This window comes from Limanda limanda, chromosome 18, assembly GCF_963576545.1.
Source record: "Limanda limanda chromosome 18, fLimLim1.1, whole genome shotgun sequence".
Classification (NCBI taxonomy): Eukaryota; Metazoa; Chordata; class Actinopteri; order Pleuronectiformes; family Pleuronectidae; genus Limanda; species Limanda limanda.
The window spans coordinates 9,272,964-9,291,927 of NC_083653.1; the positions used below are offsets into that span (position 1 = coordinate 9,272,964).

The 18,964-nt window shown below is 42.1% G+C and overlaps 1 protein-coding gene, 1 long non-coding RNA gene and 1 pseudogene across 2 annotated transcripts; all 3 read right to left on the reverse strand.

Annotated features, from left to right (window-relative positions):
- Positions 1–3,515: 3,515 nt before the first annotated feature.
- On the reverse strand, positions 3,516–4,547 carry LOC133024839 (uncharacterized). Its single transcript, XR_009683131.1, has 3 exons — positions 4,353–4,547; positions 3,890–3,991; positions 3,516–3,798 (listed from the first exon to the last, which is right to left on the reverse strand). It is a non-coding gene; the product is annotated as an uncharacterized LOC133024839 (long non-coding RNA).
- Positions 4,548–9,053: 4,506 nt separating this feature from the next.
- On the reverse strand, positions 9,054–14,306 carry LOC133024561 (hydroperoxide isomerase ALOXE3-like). The gene is made up of 14 exons (XM_061091706.1): positions 14,106–14,306; positions 13,681–13,885; positions 13,468–13,549; positions 13,246–13,368; positions 13,060–13,163; positions 12,725–12,897; positions 11,750–11,893; positions 11,407–11,610; positions 11,073–11,159; positions 10,772–10,938; positions 10,187–10,308; positions 9,985–10,085; positions 9,535–9,705; positions 9,054–9,405 (listed from the first exon to the last, which is right to left on the reverse strand). The coding sequence occupies exons 1-14, from the start codon at positions 14,250–14,252 to the stop codon at positions 9,226–9,228; spliced, it is 2,010 nt and encodes a 669-aa protein (XP_060947689.1). The 5' UTR covers positions 14,253–14,306; the 3' UTR covers positions 9,054–9,225.
- A 2,016-nt stretch (positions 14,307–16,322) lies between these two features.
- On the reverse strand, positions 16,323–18,302 carry LOC133024878 (F-box only protein 30-like; annotated as a pseudogene).
- Positions 18,303–18,964: the final 662 nt, after the last annotated feature.

The following is an 18,964-nucleotide window of genomic DNA, read 5'->3' on the forward strand; positions in this document are numbered from 1 at the left end:
TTGCGCAACCATGTCAAACTGTGTCACATGGGTCTCAAGACATTGATAATGAAGATATAAGATTACTGTGACTTTTCGTCAAACGCCATATTAATGGCGTCACATCAAAGTTCATCACCTCGCCATGACACACAAAATCGCTGTAACTTCCGTGTTCATGGGCCCATCTCCCTCAAACTACATGTGTGTGTGTCAATAGGCCCCCCCTGAAAGCTGTCAGATGGGTATAAGGAATGGGCGTGGCAAAATAACTGACTAGCGCCCCCTAAAGGGCAGCCCCGGGCACTACGATTGGCCTACTTCTACAAAAATCAACAGGGACATGTGTCTTTTCATGATAAAGAAATAAGTCTCTTGAATAGATATGCTAGAGTAAACAGGAAGCCGGCCATTTTGGATTTTGTGGCCATTTTGGCCATATTCTGCATATTTACTTTGACATACTTGTCGTAGGGCTTTCATCAGATCAACTTAAAATTTAGATCAGTGTCTTCACAACAAGATGGAGATCTAAAGTTATTTGAATTTGAATTTTATCTGAGTTTAATGAGAGAAATTTGCGGGTCATCCAGGTTTTTATGTCCTTGAGACATGCTTGGAGTTTAGTTAATGGATTATATTGTTCAGGTTTCATTGACAAGTATAACTGGGTGTCCTCTGCATAGCAGTTGAAATTTACCAAGTTTGCCCTGATAATGTTTCCTAGTGGAAGCATATAAAAAGAAAATAAAACTGGGCCGAGCACAGAGCCCTGTGAGGCACTGTGGTTAACTTTGGTGCGCACAGATGACTCATCATTATTTTGCACGAATTGGAATTGATCTGAAAAATATGATTTAAACCAGTTTAGGGCTGTTCCTTTAATGCAAATTAACTGTTCTAGTCTCTGATATAAAATGTGATGGTCAATTGTGTCGAATGCTGCACTACGATCTAACAGAACTAGGACAGACACAAATCTTTGATATGAAGCTATTAGAAGGTCATTAGTGACTTTTGCCAAGGCTGTCTTCGTGCTGTGATAAGCTCTAAACCCCGAATTATATAATAATAATGAGATACTAAGTCATAATTATGAGATATTATCTCCCCTGCCTTAGATACAGCATTCATATGTGGGATACTTTGGCTTCATTTCTGGGTAGGGGAGGAGGTGCAGATGCATCAACCAGCTTTATATGCAGTCTATGGTCTGGATCTTCCATAATTCATCTGCCACATAAAAAGTTTTTGAAATTGGAGACACAATAATGTGTACATTGAAAAAAACAAAACAATAGTTTGACAATGTAACTAATGATAAAACTAATAGGGTAATGTAAGTTTAGTTTTATATAGCCTTCAGCTATACATGTATTTAGACTTGACGCGGGTTAGTGTGTGGCATACACTGTGTATGATTTACAAAGGGTAAACTGGCCAGTGTAAAAATAAACATTTCAGCCTATAAACATAAAATGGGCAGGGCATGCGCATAGCATTGTACAGATTATATTTGTAGTTAGTTACAGAGAATATACGAATGAGGAATAGCAGTGACGAAAAGTAGAACCAAGTGTTACTTTGCTGGGACAGACAAAGAGGTGGAAGTTTTACAGATAGTGAGTGTTGGTAAGCCTTTGCATTCACTGCAGGTAGGTGAGTCTTGACTGAGGACAACCAATCTGAAGTCAACATGTGTATCAATATGTCATAATTTCGAAAAGTCTTCTTTTGCCCATCCAGACTTATTTATTTGCCCATTCAACTAATTGCGACCCCAGAGTATTGAAACTTAACAGATCCATAATGTTTCCAAAACTGGGAGCTTAAAAATGTCATAGTGTGAGCGCAAGGCCTAAATGTATCCACATTGATGAGGTTTAAAACACAGTAGTTTCTGTCTGACACATGGACTTTTTTTCCCATTGCTATAGAATAGTGTCTCAAGTGTAAATGGAGTACAAAGTGTGTGTCGATGAAACATTCCCATGAGCCCTTCTATTCTCAGTGGCAGACAGATCGACAATACAACAGGTTTCACTCTACTGCTGCTGCAGGGTCTCTGGGACTGACGGAAGCCATGACAACTTGGATGATGTAAAATAGCTAGTTGAGCTCCACTTTATCTTCAGAACAGTGCTATGCAGGGCAGCAATGTCACACCCTCCTGCTGTAGTGACTAGCTATCATTTGCACATGTTGGTACAAAACAGCCCTCCGGACACTGAAACAAGTCTCATACTCTATATAGAAAAATTAAGCTGTAAAGTGTCCAACTACTAAAACAGCTTACTTGAAATAATAGTTCACACACACACACACACACACACACACTCACAAGAGGATAGAAGTACAAACGTTTGTGTCTGTGTGTAATATGACAGCATTGTTGTGTAAATAACACCTCATCTGGGAGCCATTATGCCTTAAACCAGCGAGTGAGCTTGGATTTTAATTCCCTCAGTAGGCTCAGTTAGTAATGCTGGCAAGTCACATAAATTCACATTTTATTTTGGGAGGGTAAACTGAAGAAAAGCTTATTACCCACCCATTCAGGGTGTGATCTTGGTAATTATGTAAATAAAATCTGCCCCTGGAGATAAAGGGTGTTATCTAAGTGAAACACAAGATACTCAAGGATCAGACCCACCCAGGACAAAACCATGATGTTGCATGTTAGACCTTCAGAATGTTCAATCCTATATTTAGGGCCCGAGCACCGAAACGGTGTGAGGCCCTATTGAAATTGAAAAGATTATTAGGGCCCGAGCACCTCCGGTGGGAGGCCCTATTGAAATTGTAAGGATTATTCTGAGCGTAGTGAATGGGCTTTTTGAGGGCTTTCCCATGCTCAAAAATGTTTTAAACTTTGCAGTTAGGTAGAAATGTGTGACAATTTATGTATTCTGGAGTTATTGGAAATAGGCGTGGCAAAATAGCTCAACAGCGCCAGCTACGGATAAGCCCCACTAGACGAAAAGCAGTATTATTGTCACAGGGAACCTCTTCGAACAGGCCTAATCCCCTGCTTTTACCTACGGTTTCCATGAAGTTACCTCGGCGTTCGCCAGTGACAATAAGCTGAGTCAAGCGGCGTTTGCAAACCTTATGGGGGATATGGAGAACAAAGGAGAGAACCGCCGGGGGGCTCGCTGAGCCGCGCGGAGCGATCGCGACGTGTGATCTAATTAGCATATGAATCGGAATCCAGCCGCTGGCGAGAGCCTCTCTCTACTCACCATTGGAGGACACCACAGACCCTTGAAACGAAGTCACACGTGATTGGCTGGTAGAAGTGTTGCTATTGGTCACCCTATGGGTCATTGCAGTGCACACGTGGGGTCACAGCATTCCACACGTGGGGTAAGCCCCTCCCACACAATATTAATAATAAAAATGTATATATTAATAGTTATTAAAATGTATTAGTAAGCCTTTACCAAAAGCACTGCAGTTAATTAAAACTATACATTCATGTGATGCTTGATGTTATAGGTGAACATATTGTACAGGGAACATATGTGAACAAGGTATATGTGGAGTCAAGCTTTATTTACATACAGCACAAATATTGTACAAACACAATTGGCCTAGCCAGTGAAAAACTCAGGTGGAGTTTGAAATGTCTGTCTGCAGCCTCGGGGTCATGACTTCTTTGTGGGACTCTGCCTGAATCTTCTCCAGTGTGTAGACGTCTGTGGTGTGTAACTGTGAGATCCAGTGTAGCTTCCAGTCTTATATGAAGTGTGGCACACAGGTCGGTGCGCTCCTGGCTGTGGAAGGATGGATCCATGTCATCTGTCCCGCTTCAATCAGCTGTAAACACATTCAATAAAATTAGCACAGTTCAATGACAACATACACCTTTACATGTAACTGGAAAAATATTTAATCAATATAACCTTACCCTCTTTCTTCTCCGACAACTCCTGAACTCCTCAATGCTGATGTAAGGTCTTGTTGGATCTAACTGGCTCATAGTGTGTCTTACTACGTCATGGACAGGCAGCTGGAAAATCAGAATCAGAAGTATTTTATTGCCAAGTACGTTCACACATACAAGGAATTTGCTCTGGTTATTGCTGCAAACAATGAACATAGAAACATAAAAACGCAATAAATACAACATGCATAGGAGAGCAATAAAAAAACATACAGAAAAAAGTCACGCTGATGAAAAACTTAACGAGAACAAACTGTTAGATCTAAGTAATTCATACATATTTAAACATGCATTACATCTGCTCAAGCACTCGATGCTGTATTCGTATTTTAGCAACTTTCTCGCTATCTCAAAGTTGCTGGCATGCTTTTCAGATGTAGGAGTTAGCTTAGCAGTTAGCAATGGCGGCTCCTAGCTTAGCTCTTACCTTAACTCAGGGACTGTGTGCCCCTCTTCTCCGCCTCGCCTCGTCCACACCGGGCCCTGCGGCTCTGCTTACACACGCACTCATCTTCTCCTCCAAGGAAACAGCGTCGTGTCGACTTCAGCAAGTTATTTACCCCGAAAACAGAGTCACTCGGACGGAACAAACTTAACACAAACCGGAGTTTCCTCTCTGTGGGACACTCGACACTGCACTGCGTTTACGAGGCTGTGATTGGACGAGCCCATCAGCTGATGACGCGAGCGGGTGACGTGAGGTTTTCACAGTAAATCTCCACAGCTGTCCTTGTCATCTTAAAGCAGCGGTTAAAACAGCTTTTAAATTGCACCTTCATATGGGATGAGTATGTGACTGAGGCCCAGTTTATTCTTTCTGGTGTTTAGTAAATTTACATACATGATTCTCGCTGTTCTGTGTTGGTAACCTCATAGTTGAATGCACTTATTGCAAGTCGCTTTGGACAAAAGTGTTGACTGTTTTAATGGAATACTGAGAAAGTTTAATAACAACAATTAGACAATTGAAGTTCAAATTATGAAGGAATTTCAGCTCTATATTGTGTCTTCTTTATATTTAAAATAATAATCAAACTGAGTGGAGATGTATGTTGTAGCCAAACAGCCGGCTGCTGTGTTTTGTCACTGTGCAGTCCATGGGGGATTAAATATTACACTGAAAAAATAAATCATTAAATCAATGAATGTTTCGTAGCAATTTTGAAAATAGTGGTGAAAAGGTAGCATTTAAAATTCATGGAAAACAGCTTAGTGTGCCATTGACATGTGAATATGATGCCAGTATTTTGGGAGGACAGATATTTTTATGGAAAGCCGGGAGAAGTTTGGAGATTACAGGGCACAGACATATCATACCCAGCATAATTTCTTCCTGTTGAGCGGATTGCTGGTAGAGGTGTGGTTAACAAATCCTCTGTGCATTTAACCAGCACAAATGAAAAAGTGACTGTAATCATGCAACTCTGTACAGTGGTTGAGATTCAGGATTGTTTTGGATGACAATAAAAATTTGAAATAAAGTGCATTGTTTCATTTGACAGCATTGACCTTTGTTCGTGGTATACAATGTAATTCATTATAGCACACTTTCTTATTTAAGAACAATTTAACATTTAATTTAAAATTTCAGGTTTTATACACATTTTAAGCCTGGTGTACTCAGCCAGATAATTTAGTTGCTGCCTCTTAGAAAAAGGTGTTATCTGCTCTGAGGGGAACTATCCTGATTTGCATTTGTGAAGCTCAGAGCATTGTCATTTGCATGTGAAAGCCTCCTCTAGGCAGGGGGGTCACCTCACAACAGATATCAGGCTTGAAAACTGCAGGAAACAGAGAGTTTCCTTTGCTGCCTGCAGATTCGTGTGAAAAGCTGTTAACCGAAGAATGTGCCAACACTTTCCTGCGACACATAATGACACAAACGCTTCTTTTCATGCAGTGCCCCTCATTTAGCATTCACTGATTCTCACGAAAAAAAGACTGTTGTGTATCATGACCAGACTCACAAAAAAGTCTCTCAGTGCATTATGAAAAACGCAACAGGAAGCCGGCCATTTTGGCCATATTCCACGTTTTTACTTTGATGTACTTGTCGTAGGGCTTTCATCGGATCAACTTTAAATTTAGACGAGTGTCATCACAACAATATCAACTTTTCGTCGGAGCGTGTGACCGTGGCGTTGCGTCAAAGTTTGATTAAACGCCATCAAAACACGGGCGTCTGTATCTCGGACATATTTGGTCCAATCCAGTCCAAACTAGACACATAAGACAAGAGTCGCGACCCGAAGACATCGACCCAGAATAGTGACTTAAAATCACAGTGCCCCCTGGTGGCAGCAGAAAATGTCTTGTTTTTGGTACATCTCACACTTGGAAGTATTCCTCCTCATCCACTTTGCGCAACTATGTCAAACTGTGTCAAATGGGTCTCAAGACATTGATAATGAAGATTTAAGATTACTGTGACTTTTCGTCAAACGCCATATTAATTGCGTGGCACCAAAGTTCCTCAACTCGCCATTACACATGAAATCGCTGTAACTTATTTGTTCACTGGTCCATCGCCCTCAAACTACATGTGTGTATCAACAACCCCCCCTGAAAACTATCAGATGGGTATAAGAAATGGGAGTGGAAAAATAACTGACTAGCGCCCCCTAAAGGGCAGCCCCGGCACTACGATTGGCCTATTTCTAGTAAAATCGACAGGGACATGTGCCTTGTCATGACAAAGAAATATGTCTCTGATACATATGCTAAACCAAACAGGAAGCCCGCCATTTTGGATTCAGTGACGATTTTGGCCAAATTCCGCATTTTTACTTTGCCATACTTGTCGTAGGGAGTCACGACCTGATGACATCTACAAAGACACCATGACTTAAAATCACAGTGCCACCTGCTGGCTACAAGAAGTAAAGCGTTTCCCCTTACCGCAGTGCGCAAACGCATGCAATGCGGAGACGAGCGCTTGATCATTGAACGCTCCCTATTCCCCGACCGCAACAGACTTGAAATGGCGGTGTGCTCGGGCCCGTTAGTGCTACAACGTAGCCCTGGTTTTAACTTTTATTGAAGGTATAGTCGGATCAGGTGTGTTTTTAGTGTAAGGTGGAAGATGTATAGACTTTCTGCTGTCCTGATGTCATTGGGGAGCTCATACCACCATTTAGGAGCCAGGACAGCAAACAGTTGTGAGTTTAGCTTGCAGTGAGGGAGCAACAAGCTGATTGGCAGATGCAGAGTGGAGTGAATGGGATGGGGTGTAAGGTCTGATCATGTTTTGGATGTAGACTGCAGCCACTGGTAACCAGTGAATGGAGCGGAGGAGGGGAGTTGTGTGAGTGAATTTGGGTAGGTTAAAGACCAGTCGAGCCGCTGCATTCTGGATGAGCTGCAGAGGTTGGATGGCGCTAGCAGGTAGACCTGCCAGGAGGGAGTTGCAACAGTCTAGGCGTGAGATGACCAGGAACTGGACCAGAACCTGCGCCACCTTCTGATTGAGAAGGGGACGTAGTCTCCTGATGTTGTGCAACATCTATCTACAGCAGCGATTATCAAACTGTGTCGGAAATATAACAGGTTGGGCGCGCGACCAGGAGGGGGAAATGTGAGGCGGAACTAATGTTATTGCCAAACTATTGTTTTGGCGGCTGCATCTTTTAAACAGCGGAACAGTAAAACAAATTGTTGTTTCGCCGGAGCCAGGGGTCGGCACCCCGCGGCTCTGAAGCTGCATGCGGCTGTTCAGCCCCTCTGCAGTGGCTCCTTGTATAGTGATGTGCGTGTCGCGCATACTCACCAGGAGCGGGGCGAATATGTGTGTCGGTGTGCTTGTGTACTTGTTTGTGTGTGTGTTTGTGTGTGTGTGAGCGCGCGTTCCCAGACAGCGCACACTCACAGTGAGATCAGAGCTCGTTCACTTGAAGCAGCCGGTCAGGGACAAACAACAGATAGTGTTCAAAAATCAAGTTGAAAAGAAAGTACGATGAAGCCTAGCAGTGGCTAGATCTAATTTCCTCTATAGATTCAATAATAATGTACTAATATTTGCAGAATAATATATTTATAATGTTGCATGTAGAATGTTTAACATGCAATGAAATATTTGATACATTGAAGAGGTACTTTTACTACAAAACTCCACTGATATTTAAAAGTAGATGTGCGGTGAAGTCAAAGAGCCAGGTTGCTGAATTGAAGGTCGTGTGCGGGCTTCATGTGCACCGCTCTGTCCGGGTCCCACCGACCCATCTCCTCACGAGAGCCCAGGACCAAGAGCTGCACATCAGCACTGTCTGGAGGGAGAATAACCCCGAATCTGAACAACATGGTCACGCTTGTCTAACATGGCACGGCACGGCACGGTTATTATAGCCCCTGTTAGATTATTGCCCAGTTAGTATTCAGTGAAGTCAATAGTGTTTGGTGTCATCTAAATATAACACACACACAAATGTTTTAATTCTATCTTAGTCAGGACACAGATTGGTATAATGCATTTCTGAGCCCCTTATCCTGACCAAATTGTCCTCAGGTTCCTAAAATGCCCTCACTATGCCCAGGATGTCTTCACTTTACCCAATATGTCTTCACTGTCCCAATGTTTCCTAACTTTCCCCAATATGTCCTCACTTTCCCCAAAGTGTCCTCACTAACCCAACATGTCCTGGCTTTATCCAAAATGTCTTCTTCCCCAATTTATCTTCAGTTTCCACAACATGTCTTAATTTCCCCCAACATGTCCCCACTTTCCCAAAAGTGTCCTCACCTTCCCAAAATGCCTGATGCATCCCTGTCCAGATGTATTTATTATAAAGAGCCCTAACATAATGGTTACAACATGTCATTAACTTTACTTCTGATGGACATAAATTGATAATGTCATGAAACTAAAGGGAGGATGCAAATATGCGCGACTACAAGTTTAATGGATTCGAAGTTGAACATAGGTGACAGGAAGTAATAATACACAGTATATCTTTATCTTAAATGTTTAAGCAAAGAATTCATGTATTTCCCCAAAACACAACATCAGTGAGTTTTCTTACAGCTAATTCATCTCTGCCATCATGTCGGTTACAGGAATGGAAAAAGCTAAAACTCAATGTTAGTAAAGAGTAATTATATATCACCTTTTTTTTTAAATAAAGTCAATGTAATGTTTAAGTTATTATTTTCTACGTCCATCAATTAAGTTGTTGCTGAACTACCACACCATAGACCCACATAACAAAAATATTTAATCACATCATGCAACACCTACCCACAACAAAAACACCTCCCAGGATTAAATACAGTTGGTTAATGATACAGAATAGATCTCTCTGACTTTCTCAAATAGACACGCTGTTATCAATGTGAGACGGGAGCAGGTAGTCATAGGGCACTTCAAGGTGCGAGTTTCTCTTTGCGATTTCTTCACCGAGGTATGACAACTCCGCTTGAAACTCCAGAATCACCTGTGTAAGCTCAGGCTCGTCAAATCTTTTCTCAGGATATTGACCCAAAGGAATCTGCCAATGACAAAGTAGAGTCAGAAATATTACAGCGGCAGAGTTTATCATGGTGGAATAAATGATGAATTCTTATTCAATTATCCAAGAATGAATTCACAAATGCATTAGTATTTAAATAAAACTTACAACATCACTGTATTCGTCTGAAAGTTGATTTATCAACACTGATATGGTGACAGTCTCTCCAACATTCGGGAGGGTCTCCATAATTGTCTCCATGCTTGACTGCCCCTTGGTGGTCGGAGGAGGTTTGTGCAATATCAAGGTGGCATTCGGCGTCCGGAAGTAGTAGTCAAACTAGATGATGAGAGAAGTTTCAACATGCATATGTATGATTACACATTTTTGTATTTATGTATTATTTTATTTCATGTAGTTAGGTGTGGCAAATTTGATGTGAAAATAATTGAATCGACTGAATGTCATTTAAAGTTACAAAAAAAGTGAAATGTTGGAAATGAAACCTGAAAGTGGAAGAAGCAGATTCTACATCTGCCACTCGTCCCATATATTTGAAATGTGAAAACAAACCTCAGCACATATTCCAGTGTCCTAACCTGTTCACTCTTGCCTCACCTGTCCATTATTGACTGCTGCATGTTGAGCCGACACTGTGAAGATGACCACGGTGATGAATCTTATCAATTCCTCAATGGAATGAAAGCAGTCTGGGAATCCTGTCGGCAGCACCACCATCATAAGTTAATGTTCGGCATTCACAATTGCAGTGGAAACTTTTTATAGACAATATGTTGTATACAGAACATTGGTTAAATACCTGAGGCTTTGTTTCCCAAGAGGCCGTAGGTGAATATCTCACAGATCCAATCCTGCAGCTCTGTGTCTTTACAGACGTCAGCGTCTGAGGGATAGTAGTACTCCACTGCTGCCCTCACAAAGCTGGTTTACACAAAACAATAGAATTCTGAATAATTATGTTGAAGAAGTCCCTATCAAAACCCACAAACTGAATTTAAACATGGATATCATGACAGCTCCCCAAAAGTGAGGCCAAGGCATTTCAATCGACACCTGGAGTTTCTCCAACCAGCCACGTAGTGCAAAGTATGTAACATTTCTTCCAAAGGATTCACCACCAGCTGGTGTCTGCTTTGATGCCATTTTTTAAATAAAAATAGAAAAAACACCAAAGCTCAGCAGTGTATAAATACATTAATTCCTGTCTCCTACATGGTACACCAAAACAGATCAGTGAACTTATCTGCAATATTTATAACCTAAATATGAAGTTACCTGTTGATGATTGACCATAGCTTCAATCCATCATCTCTGTAGTAGTAGTTGGGGATTGACTGTGACAGGGAAGTTTTGGGGAAGCTTTATAACCTAAATATGAAGTTACCTGTTGATGATTGACCATAGCTTCAATCCATCATCTCTGTAGTAGTAGTTGGGGATTGACTCCAGTCCTCGTGCAATGATGTTCTCTGGCAGACAGACAGAGCTGTAGGTCATTTCACGGAGGGACCTTCTCATGATCTCTATCATCCCTTCAAGTCCAGATGTACTCTAATAATAAATAATACAGAAATATTTACCATGAGCCAAATATAACGTTGTTGTAAATTTGATAGACATTTTTTCAACAGTTAAATATGAATAGAATAGTCCCGCTTTGTATTATATATGTGAAAGAGCCTTACTATTTTAAAGATCCCATCAGGTCCCATTAGACGTGTACGGGCTCTAATGTTTATGTCGAGAGTGGACTTGAAGTGTGGAATCAACAACTGAAGAGAAAGAGGGGAAAATGTTAAACGTCAAAGTAAGATGCTTATTTCATCCAGAATGGCACAGAATCTACAACAAAAAATGTTGTGTGATATATTTATAACAAGGAAATACACAGCAGACAGCATATCCTGGCTTTGTCGATCAGCAAAGAGAAGACACAACCATAACACCAGTCAAACATCAGTTCAGATCCAAAAGAAATAAACAGGTAAGAGCAGAGTGATCTCTGCTGTGTCGTCGTACCTTGTAGAGGGGATGAATCACAGGGAAGCAGCGCAGAGTGGCAACACTGTAGACCTCTCCCATGAAGTGAGTATTCATGAGGTGATGGACGGCTTCATGATCCAGCATATCTGCGTTTTTGATAAACATCTTGGCCAGCAGCCAGTCGGTCTCCAGGTCACTGGGCAGAAAGATGGGATTCTTCTCTGAGGGCTGTTGATGCAGCTGGAATATAATACATTTTTTTTTATTTAAAATGTTTGAAAAGTGTAACAGACCTTTAGAAAAAATTTAATAAAAATAATAATGCAATGTGGAAAATAATGTGATTCAATGACGACACTTGATTTTCATCTAAATATACCTGTATCGCAATTGGCATCAGTTTGTTTTGTGGGTTCAAGTAGAACAAACAGAGACCAGAAGTCACAGTCAGAGATTCTCCATTGTAGACATAAGTGGAGAGTCCATCCAGCTTCTTTTGGTCATAGAGGAATATATTGCCTTTCTGTATGGGAAGGAATGAAGATGCAACACAGATTTGTAATCAATCAATGGATCAATCAACCTTAAATAAGACCTTTCAAACTAAACAAATGCAAAAAAAATCAAGATTTAAAGACTCACGCATACCAAAGCAATCAATAATGGAAAAGACAGCAATCAAACAAAGTTAAGAAATTAAATATATGTATAATTAAACCATAAATTATAAAACACTACATTAAAGCCAAATTAAATATCAACAAATCTGAGGGGTCCTTCCCCCCAGCTTCAAAAACCACATGTATTTCAGATGCTTTGTTGGTTTTGTGGATGTAAGCAACTTATTGTATATTTTAATAATTTAATAATTTTGTAAGTATAAATTAATTACTGTTGTTTATTGTCCATCCACCTATTGTGACCTTAGTAAATGGTTAAATGGTTCTTGGGTCATTGTGTTTGGATGTGCTCACCAGTAGGTCTGTGACCCAGTTAACTTATAACTCTCAGCACCAGTAACAGTATTACACATTAACACATTCTATAGTCTTTTTTCAATACCAGTAGTGAGTGTCAAGATTTTGAAAAAGGTGTGATGTGTGCTGTCCTTTTTGGCTTTGTCACCACTGGTGAGGCAGAGTTTTAAATTAATTGTCGCTAATAAATTGTGTAGAATGTTGTTTGTTGTCTCTGCTTGTTACAAAAACATGCATTTGTCTGTCAGTGTTGCTCAAAAAGAAATGGCATCACTATGACAATAAGCCTCAAATGTTAAATTGCTGTTTTCGATCTGAATCAATGATTCAAGGATTGAGGATGAGAAAAGATTATTTAATTTTCTCTTCTTTCTTACCGCAATTTCCCTCCTCAGACTGTTGCCCTCATCCAGGAACGGCTTCACCATCTCCTCTGTGACAGGGAAGTTTTGGGGAAGCTCTGAGCAGCGCTTGATCAAAGTGGGGTTGATTCCGTTCAGAAACTGGGATCCGTAAAAGTCATCCTCCTTCCAGTGCTCTGCAACGTACTCTGAAAAAAACGTCAGGTATTAGACCACTGAACTTCTGGTCAGTAAGACAACCTCTACCTACTGAGCCACAGCCACCTCTGATTTGTGAAACCAGAGAGGACATGACATTTCTGTTGAGGAAGTCTATGATCTAATCTGAAGTACTGGAAAATAGGAAATACCTGACATTGGTGTCTTTTTGAAGTTAAAGAGTTTTTTCAGGTGGTCGACAGTTTCCCATTTTTTGATGGATCCGACCATTCCCTTAAATTTGAACTTCAATCCACTTATTTAAGACAAGAGAAAAAAAGAGCGTGAGTATATTGGAACCTGTTTGTGTTGTAAATCTTTATCTACAGTTGACCCACAGTCGTTTGGTTGTGTTTTGCATTTCGTCCAGTTTGGCCTTAGAGAAGCGGATTTCAGATGGGAGCTCAGACTCATGTTCAAAACTGCTAATGTGGAGTAGTCCTTCAGCGAGAGGCTTCCACCTGAAAAAAATCAATGAACAACGTTACATAAATGTAAATTGTCTCAAAGCGGATCTGCCTGGATCTTTAGGTACAGGACCTACTGTGCTGCACACTTACTGGTACAAGCTCTTTTGAAGTGTCAACTCTTTTTTCCGGTGCTCAATCAACAGGGGATGGTCGTCCTCAAAAAACTTCATGGCTGCGAGGTGAAAAGAACGTTACAGCAGTCAAATTTCAACTGTCATAAAATGTGAAAATTTAATATCCCCCCAAAATATATAATCTTTAATAAAAAAGATCTGTAAAATGAATAATAATATAATATCAGACCTCTTCCTCCTCTCAGCTCCACATACTCTCCCCTGGAAATCCATCTGTGACAGGGGAAGAGAATGGCGTCTCCCTCTGGAGTCGTCACCTCTATGGTGGAGCAGTACCACTCGTCTTCTAGGGTAAAGAGACGGGGATCCTTCTCCACCTTGACCAGCAGAACTTTCCCCAGAGATGAACTGGTTTTCACGGTGTAGGTCCCAATCTGGAAGTAAGAGTTAATGTAAATATAAACAGTAAAGTAAGTGCGACATCTGTTGAAAAGGGCTGGGTTTAATGTTACACAGATATAGGCAAACATGGCAACTGGCTGGTGAAAGTGGGACAAACACCACACCTTGAGTAAACCTACGAAACAAAACAAGTGGGTGAAATTTGCTTGTTAATACATTTTAGAGAGTGTCGTGCAGGTGGATTTAACTTACTTTCCCGGTGCAGAGGTCTTTGCCAAAGTTGTCCAGATCAGTTTTCTCACTCTCTCCGTCACTTCCAATTAGAGTGACAGAAACATGATCCCATGTTCCTGCACTTGGCATGTCACCTGTTGACACCTGTAGCTTGTACTCAGCCATGGTCACTCAGTGGATCCGGTCCAGACTTTCCCTCTCTGTGCTCTGTTTTCTTGTTCTCTGCCACTTCTCCTCACAACCCTCCAACCTTTTTCTGACTTTTCCAAGACCACAGCTCTATTTGTCATTCACAATAGTTCAGTCAGACAACACACCATCTAACGTTCATGGCACCAGAACAGGTTTAGTGTTTGGCATCTAGGCTCCAACTTAATCCCTCCCCCATATGGTTGCACAGGAAGGATGGGAGTGATGAGCAAATACTTGTAACCCTCTTGTAGCCTACAGGTGGATGCTGGGGTGGTGGAGGGGCTGAAGCAACTGGAGGCAATACTGCAGCAGCAGAGCGAGCAAAGGGGATGATGGGAAATTTCTCTCTGCTTAAATATTTGTATTATAGATGGTTGTGGAGAGTGAGGAATGTCACATGATTGGAGCAGCGCAGCTTGATTGGCAGCCTGAACTAGCGCGCAGGCCACGGTCCAAAGGTGGTGGAGCCTGTGTTTCTGTTTTTTTTTCGTCAGCTTGAAGTCCTTTACACCAGGATATGACACTTATTTGCTAAGGTTTGTCCTGTCGCTGTGTCTGCACTAGTTCACATCTGTTTACATGTGTTAACTCAAAAGTACTGACTTTGTACTCAAAGACCGGACTCCTCTGATAAGGTGAGATGTGGCCTTTTGGCAAGGCGGTTTCCAGAAACTTTTGGGTCTTTAAGTGACCTGCATGGGGACCCTACTCAACCATTATTTATTGTGTAATCAGCCACTCTTGGGGTTGAATCAGGTCAGGGCCTCAGGTAATGACCTGATTTGCATTCAACGCTGCAACTTTCCTTCCTGGTACTGATAATAACAGGGTTGGTCATGCTGGGAACTGGCACACTAACCTAACCTGGTGTTGTTATCATTAACACTCCTTTCTTGCAGTGAAATACAAATAGCAATAAAGAATCCATGCATTCTAACTGGCCCTTGGAGAGTTAAGGTAAATACTTTACTTTATTGATTCAATTTCTGGGAAAGTCTATAGATTAAAGTAATGGCATATTAATTGTTTCATCTTCTTAATGCTCACCTGTAGAGGAGTCACCTGCGGCGCATCCGATACCTTTGAGCCCTCTCGATCTCTATGTGGTGATTTTTCCCACGCTCAATATGAAGCGGTGTGAGAAGTGTGACAAACTTAATCAGACAAGTCCAACTGTGCCCGGACACAGCTGCTGGATGTTCAAAATCGCCTCATCGATCGAATGCATTTCTCTCCTAGATATCAGATGTCTAGGAATGCAAGAATCTTCCAGGAAAATCTGTGATAACGTAGACAAAACCCTGCCTGAACGATAACCGGAGGAAGCTTCAAGAAAACATGTAGAAGGCTGAAAAGATTTTATTGAATGGTAGCAAATCACATGCATTTATGGAGCTATCCTCATATTAATATCCATCTATTTGACTCTGTCCTACAGACGCAGACTTGCATTGGGGTTGACATCATAAATCGGGATCAGTAAGACGAGAAAGAGGAGACACAAGTAAATCTTGTACAGTGCTGGCATAACTTTCTGTCACACAGAAATAATGCAATAACCAATAACCTGCTTTTTCTTCAAGGCTACAACTTGACGACCAGACAGTGGAAACTTTTAAATCTCTTTTCATTACATCAAATAGAATAATATAAATCTACTGTGCGTATTTGTCTTCAAGAAAATAGACTTTATCTCACCAGGTGCATATTCAGCAAAAAACTCATGCAAAGCTACAAGGTTAATATGTATTTTTCGTCAACGTGGGAATTGCCCACAAACACGTTGTAGAGCCCTACTTTCCTGAGTAACTAGCTGCTGGCTTATACATCAAACAGACAACAATGGAATTAATCTTCTTGGCACAAAAATAAATTAGCACTTTTCCTTTATAAATTTAACTGTATAACTCTATGAGATATGGTCACAATTAATTCGTATTCATAGTATGATTTAAGGCTATTGGCAGCTATTTGGAATGTTTCCACTTGCAAAAGCACACACATCTTTGTGACGAGTTTAAGTTATTTAGAGAGAGTTCATGTTTACAGATGTAGTTTTCTACTCACTCTATTTTTGATCTGCCATGACACAGTGCCATGAGCACCAGTTCCTTGTCCCCGCTCCCACTGCAGCTCACCTATACCCCTGGTCTGCAGGAGACTGGCACACACCTCCCTCATAGTCCGGGAAACCAGTGACAGCTGACACAGGCTGAAACTGTCCAGGAACCCAGCTATGTGCCAAAATATCTCATTGGGAAGCCCGCTAAATTGGTCAGACTGGGAGTCATTTGGAAGTTTGGCCCTCGGGCAAGGCTGAACCCCGAAGGACCTCAGGTGTCTGTCGTGAACCACCTTGGCCCCCTGGGTGGATGGGTAAAACCTCCGTTGGGAAAATGTGCAGCCATAATAGGCTAGTGGACAGCGGTGCTCCATCCAACCATTGAGACCAGCGTGGATGTCACCGTGGACGTTGGTGAAATGGGAAGAAAACTGGTCCCGACGGAATGACTGGCCACAGACGAAGGGGAACATGTGTTGGTAGCGGGGGTTTGAAGGGAGGTAACGGTTATGTGGGACCGCCTCCACCTCCAGAGCTTCCAGGACAAGTCCGAGGCGTAGGGTGCGGAAAGGGCTTGGGTAGGCGAGCTGGGGGGCAGCATGATCACAGGCAGATGCAGAGGCCATGTCACCCACTCTCGTGTTTGTTACCAAGATTGCTGCGGGGAAAGTGAACGTCTGTGTGCCAAAGTTGACGCAGTAGCCATCAACATAGACTGTGTCAGAGATCCTCCTACACTCCCTAGACTCTTCTAAGCAGAAGAGCAGTGCTGCTGTGATCAAATCAATCTCTCCTAGACCCATTGGGTCGTCATCCTGCTCCAGATCAGAGGTATCCACTGCCTTGTCCTCCATTTTGGGTCGCAATCTATATGGTGACCTGTCTGGGTGGAAACCTATCCGTCCATTTTGTAACGGATATTGGCTCTGACCTCTGAAATACTGGTAGTTGTGGAACTTCCGCTCAGACACATGGCTTTCTAATAGGACTAGCCCCCTGTCTTCCAGGACCACGTGACCAGCCCTCTGTGCCACACCTGGGCTGACATGCAGTGGAGACGACATTTGAGGCGTCGCTGCCTCCTGAGAAACACCATTATTCATGTCACCTTGCACCTCAGCAGAAGAGGCTGCATCTAAACAGGCCCCTGTTGCTCCTGACTGAGGTCCCTTTGTTTAAGGAGCGCAGTTTCCACTTGAACAGCTAGAACAAACACTTTTCTCCTCCATCTCTCTTTTCATCACACCGTCAGCCTCTGCTTTGGCTTCTTGTCCATTCTGAAGGTCTGTGCTGCTGCTCGATTTACTCTCCTGCCCAGCAGCTCCTATGTTTACACACACTGAGCTGCTATCAACAGAACCAGCACTGCTAACAAAGTCTAAAGCAGCAGCTAAACTTCTTGCAGTCTCAACTCTGGCCTCATACAGTTTACCGAAGTGCTCCGAACCTGGGGCAGGCGCTGGCGAGTTCTTTACCTTGGTCTCCTACCAACTGGAACAAGTGTCTGTCCCTCTGCAGTAGGTGCCATGGAAATCACCTTGAGGGACTCGAGGAGTGTACGCTGATCCTAAAGAGCGAGTGCCATGTCCAGCTGCTCCACCTCCTCCACCCCGCGACTAAAGCTCTCATAGGAGGTATAGTCCAGGCCGCTAATAGGTCTGTTCCACTCCATAGTACAGCACACCACGCGGGCCGGACACACTTTGAGGTGTCCATACATTTGGTTGCGAACCAGCATGGCGGGGCAGCCATAGCCACTGTTTAGACAGGGGACCCTCAGTAGTCCGCAAAGAAGATGGTGCACGCCAGGTTTACGGGAGTGAAATACTGCCCCACACACATGAGGACATGAGATGAGATCACAAGAAACGCCTGGTTCAGGTCTGACCATGCATCTCTGGTTGACACAGGAGATGCAGTGAATATGATCCTTCTCCATCTTCAGAGCTGAGGGTGTGGAGAGCTCCTGAATGGGACTGTGACCAAATCCACCGTCCTGCCAAATAAATGGAAAGGGAAAACAATTTAATGCCAAAGTACTGAACATGAATATTGTCAAATATCTATTTCTAAAAGTATTCTCCTTACACTTTATTGAATTCATATGAGATTAAAACCATGAAATGGTTTAAAACAGCTTTGGGCCTGTCTTGTATGGCTGCTGTCATTATGTTTAACCACTAGATGTCAGTGTCAACCTTATTAGGAAGTTTCCCAGCTTGATATGAAAGAGGTCACAACCTTTCATGTGGATAAAACAGATTCCTCTCTTAACTTCATACTCAGAATGTAATGGGTATCGATTCAGTTGTGTGTTCACACTTGGAAAATGACAAAGTACCCAGAGCAGTTGTGTAGGAATCTAAAAACACATAATGATGATGCAACCCCCAGAAAGAGCATAAAAGGTGGTGCGCACGACAAGGGGGAGGAAATGTGAGGCGGAAATTATGTTGAATTGAATTTTGAAAAAATGTCACAAAAAGTTGTTTGAAAAAGATTTTTTATTGCACATCAGAAATTCCTGAATGTAATGTGAATTGAATGTTCATGTGTATGTTATGTAAATACACATGTTGAACTGTGCCCATTTTGTTGGGGCGGGGACTATCGAGTGTCACAC

What these genes read in the sequence shown, in the direction of transcription:
- LOC133024561 (XM_061091706.1), bottom strand. Translation starts at nt 14,252, where the DNA reads ATGGCTGAGTACAAGCTACAGGTGTCAACAGGTGACATGCCAAGTGCA. An exon ending in AAGACCTCTGCACCGGGAAA is followed by an intron (nt 13,886 to 14,105) that starts GTAAGTTAAATC and finishes TCTTACTTCCAG; the next exon opens with ATTGGGACCTACACCGTGAA. An exon ending in CTTGGGAAACAAAGCCTCAG is followed by an intron (nt 10,086 to 10,186) that starts GTATTTAACCAA and finishes TGCTGCCGACAG; the next exon opens with GATTCCCAGACTGCTTTCAT.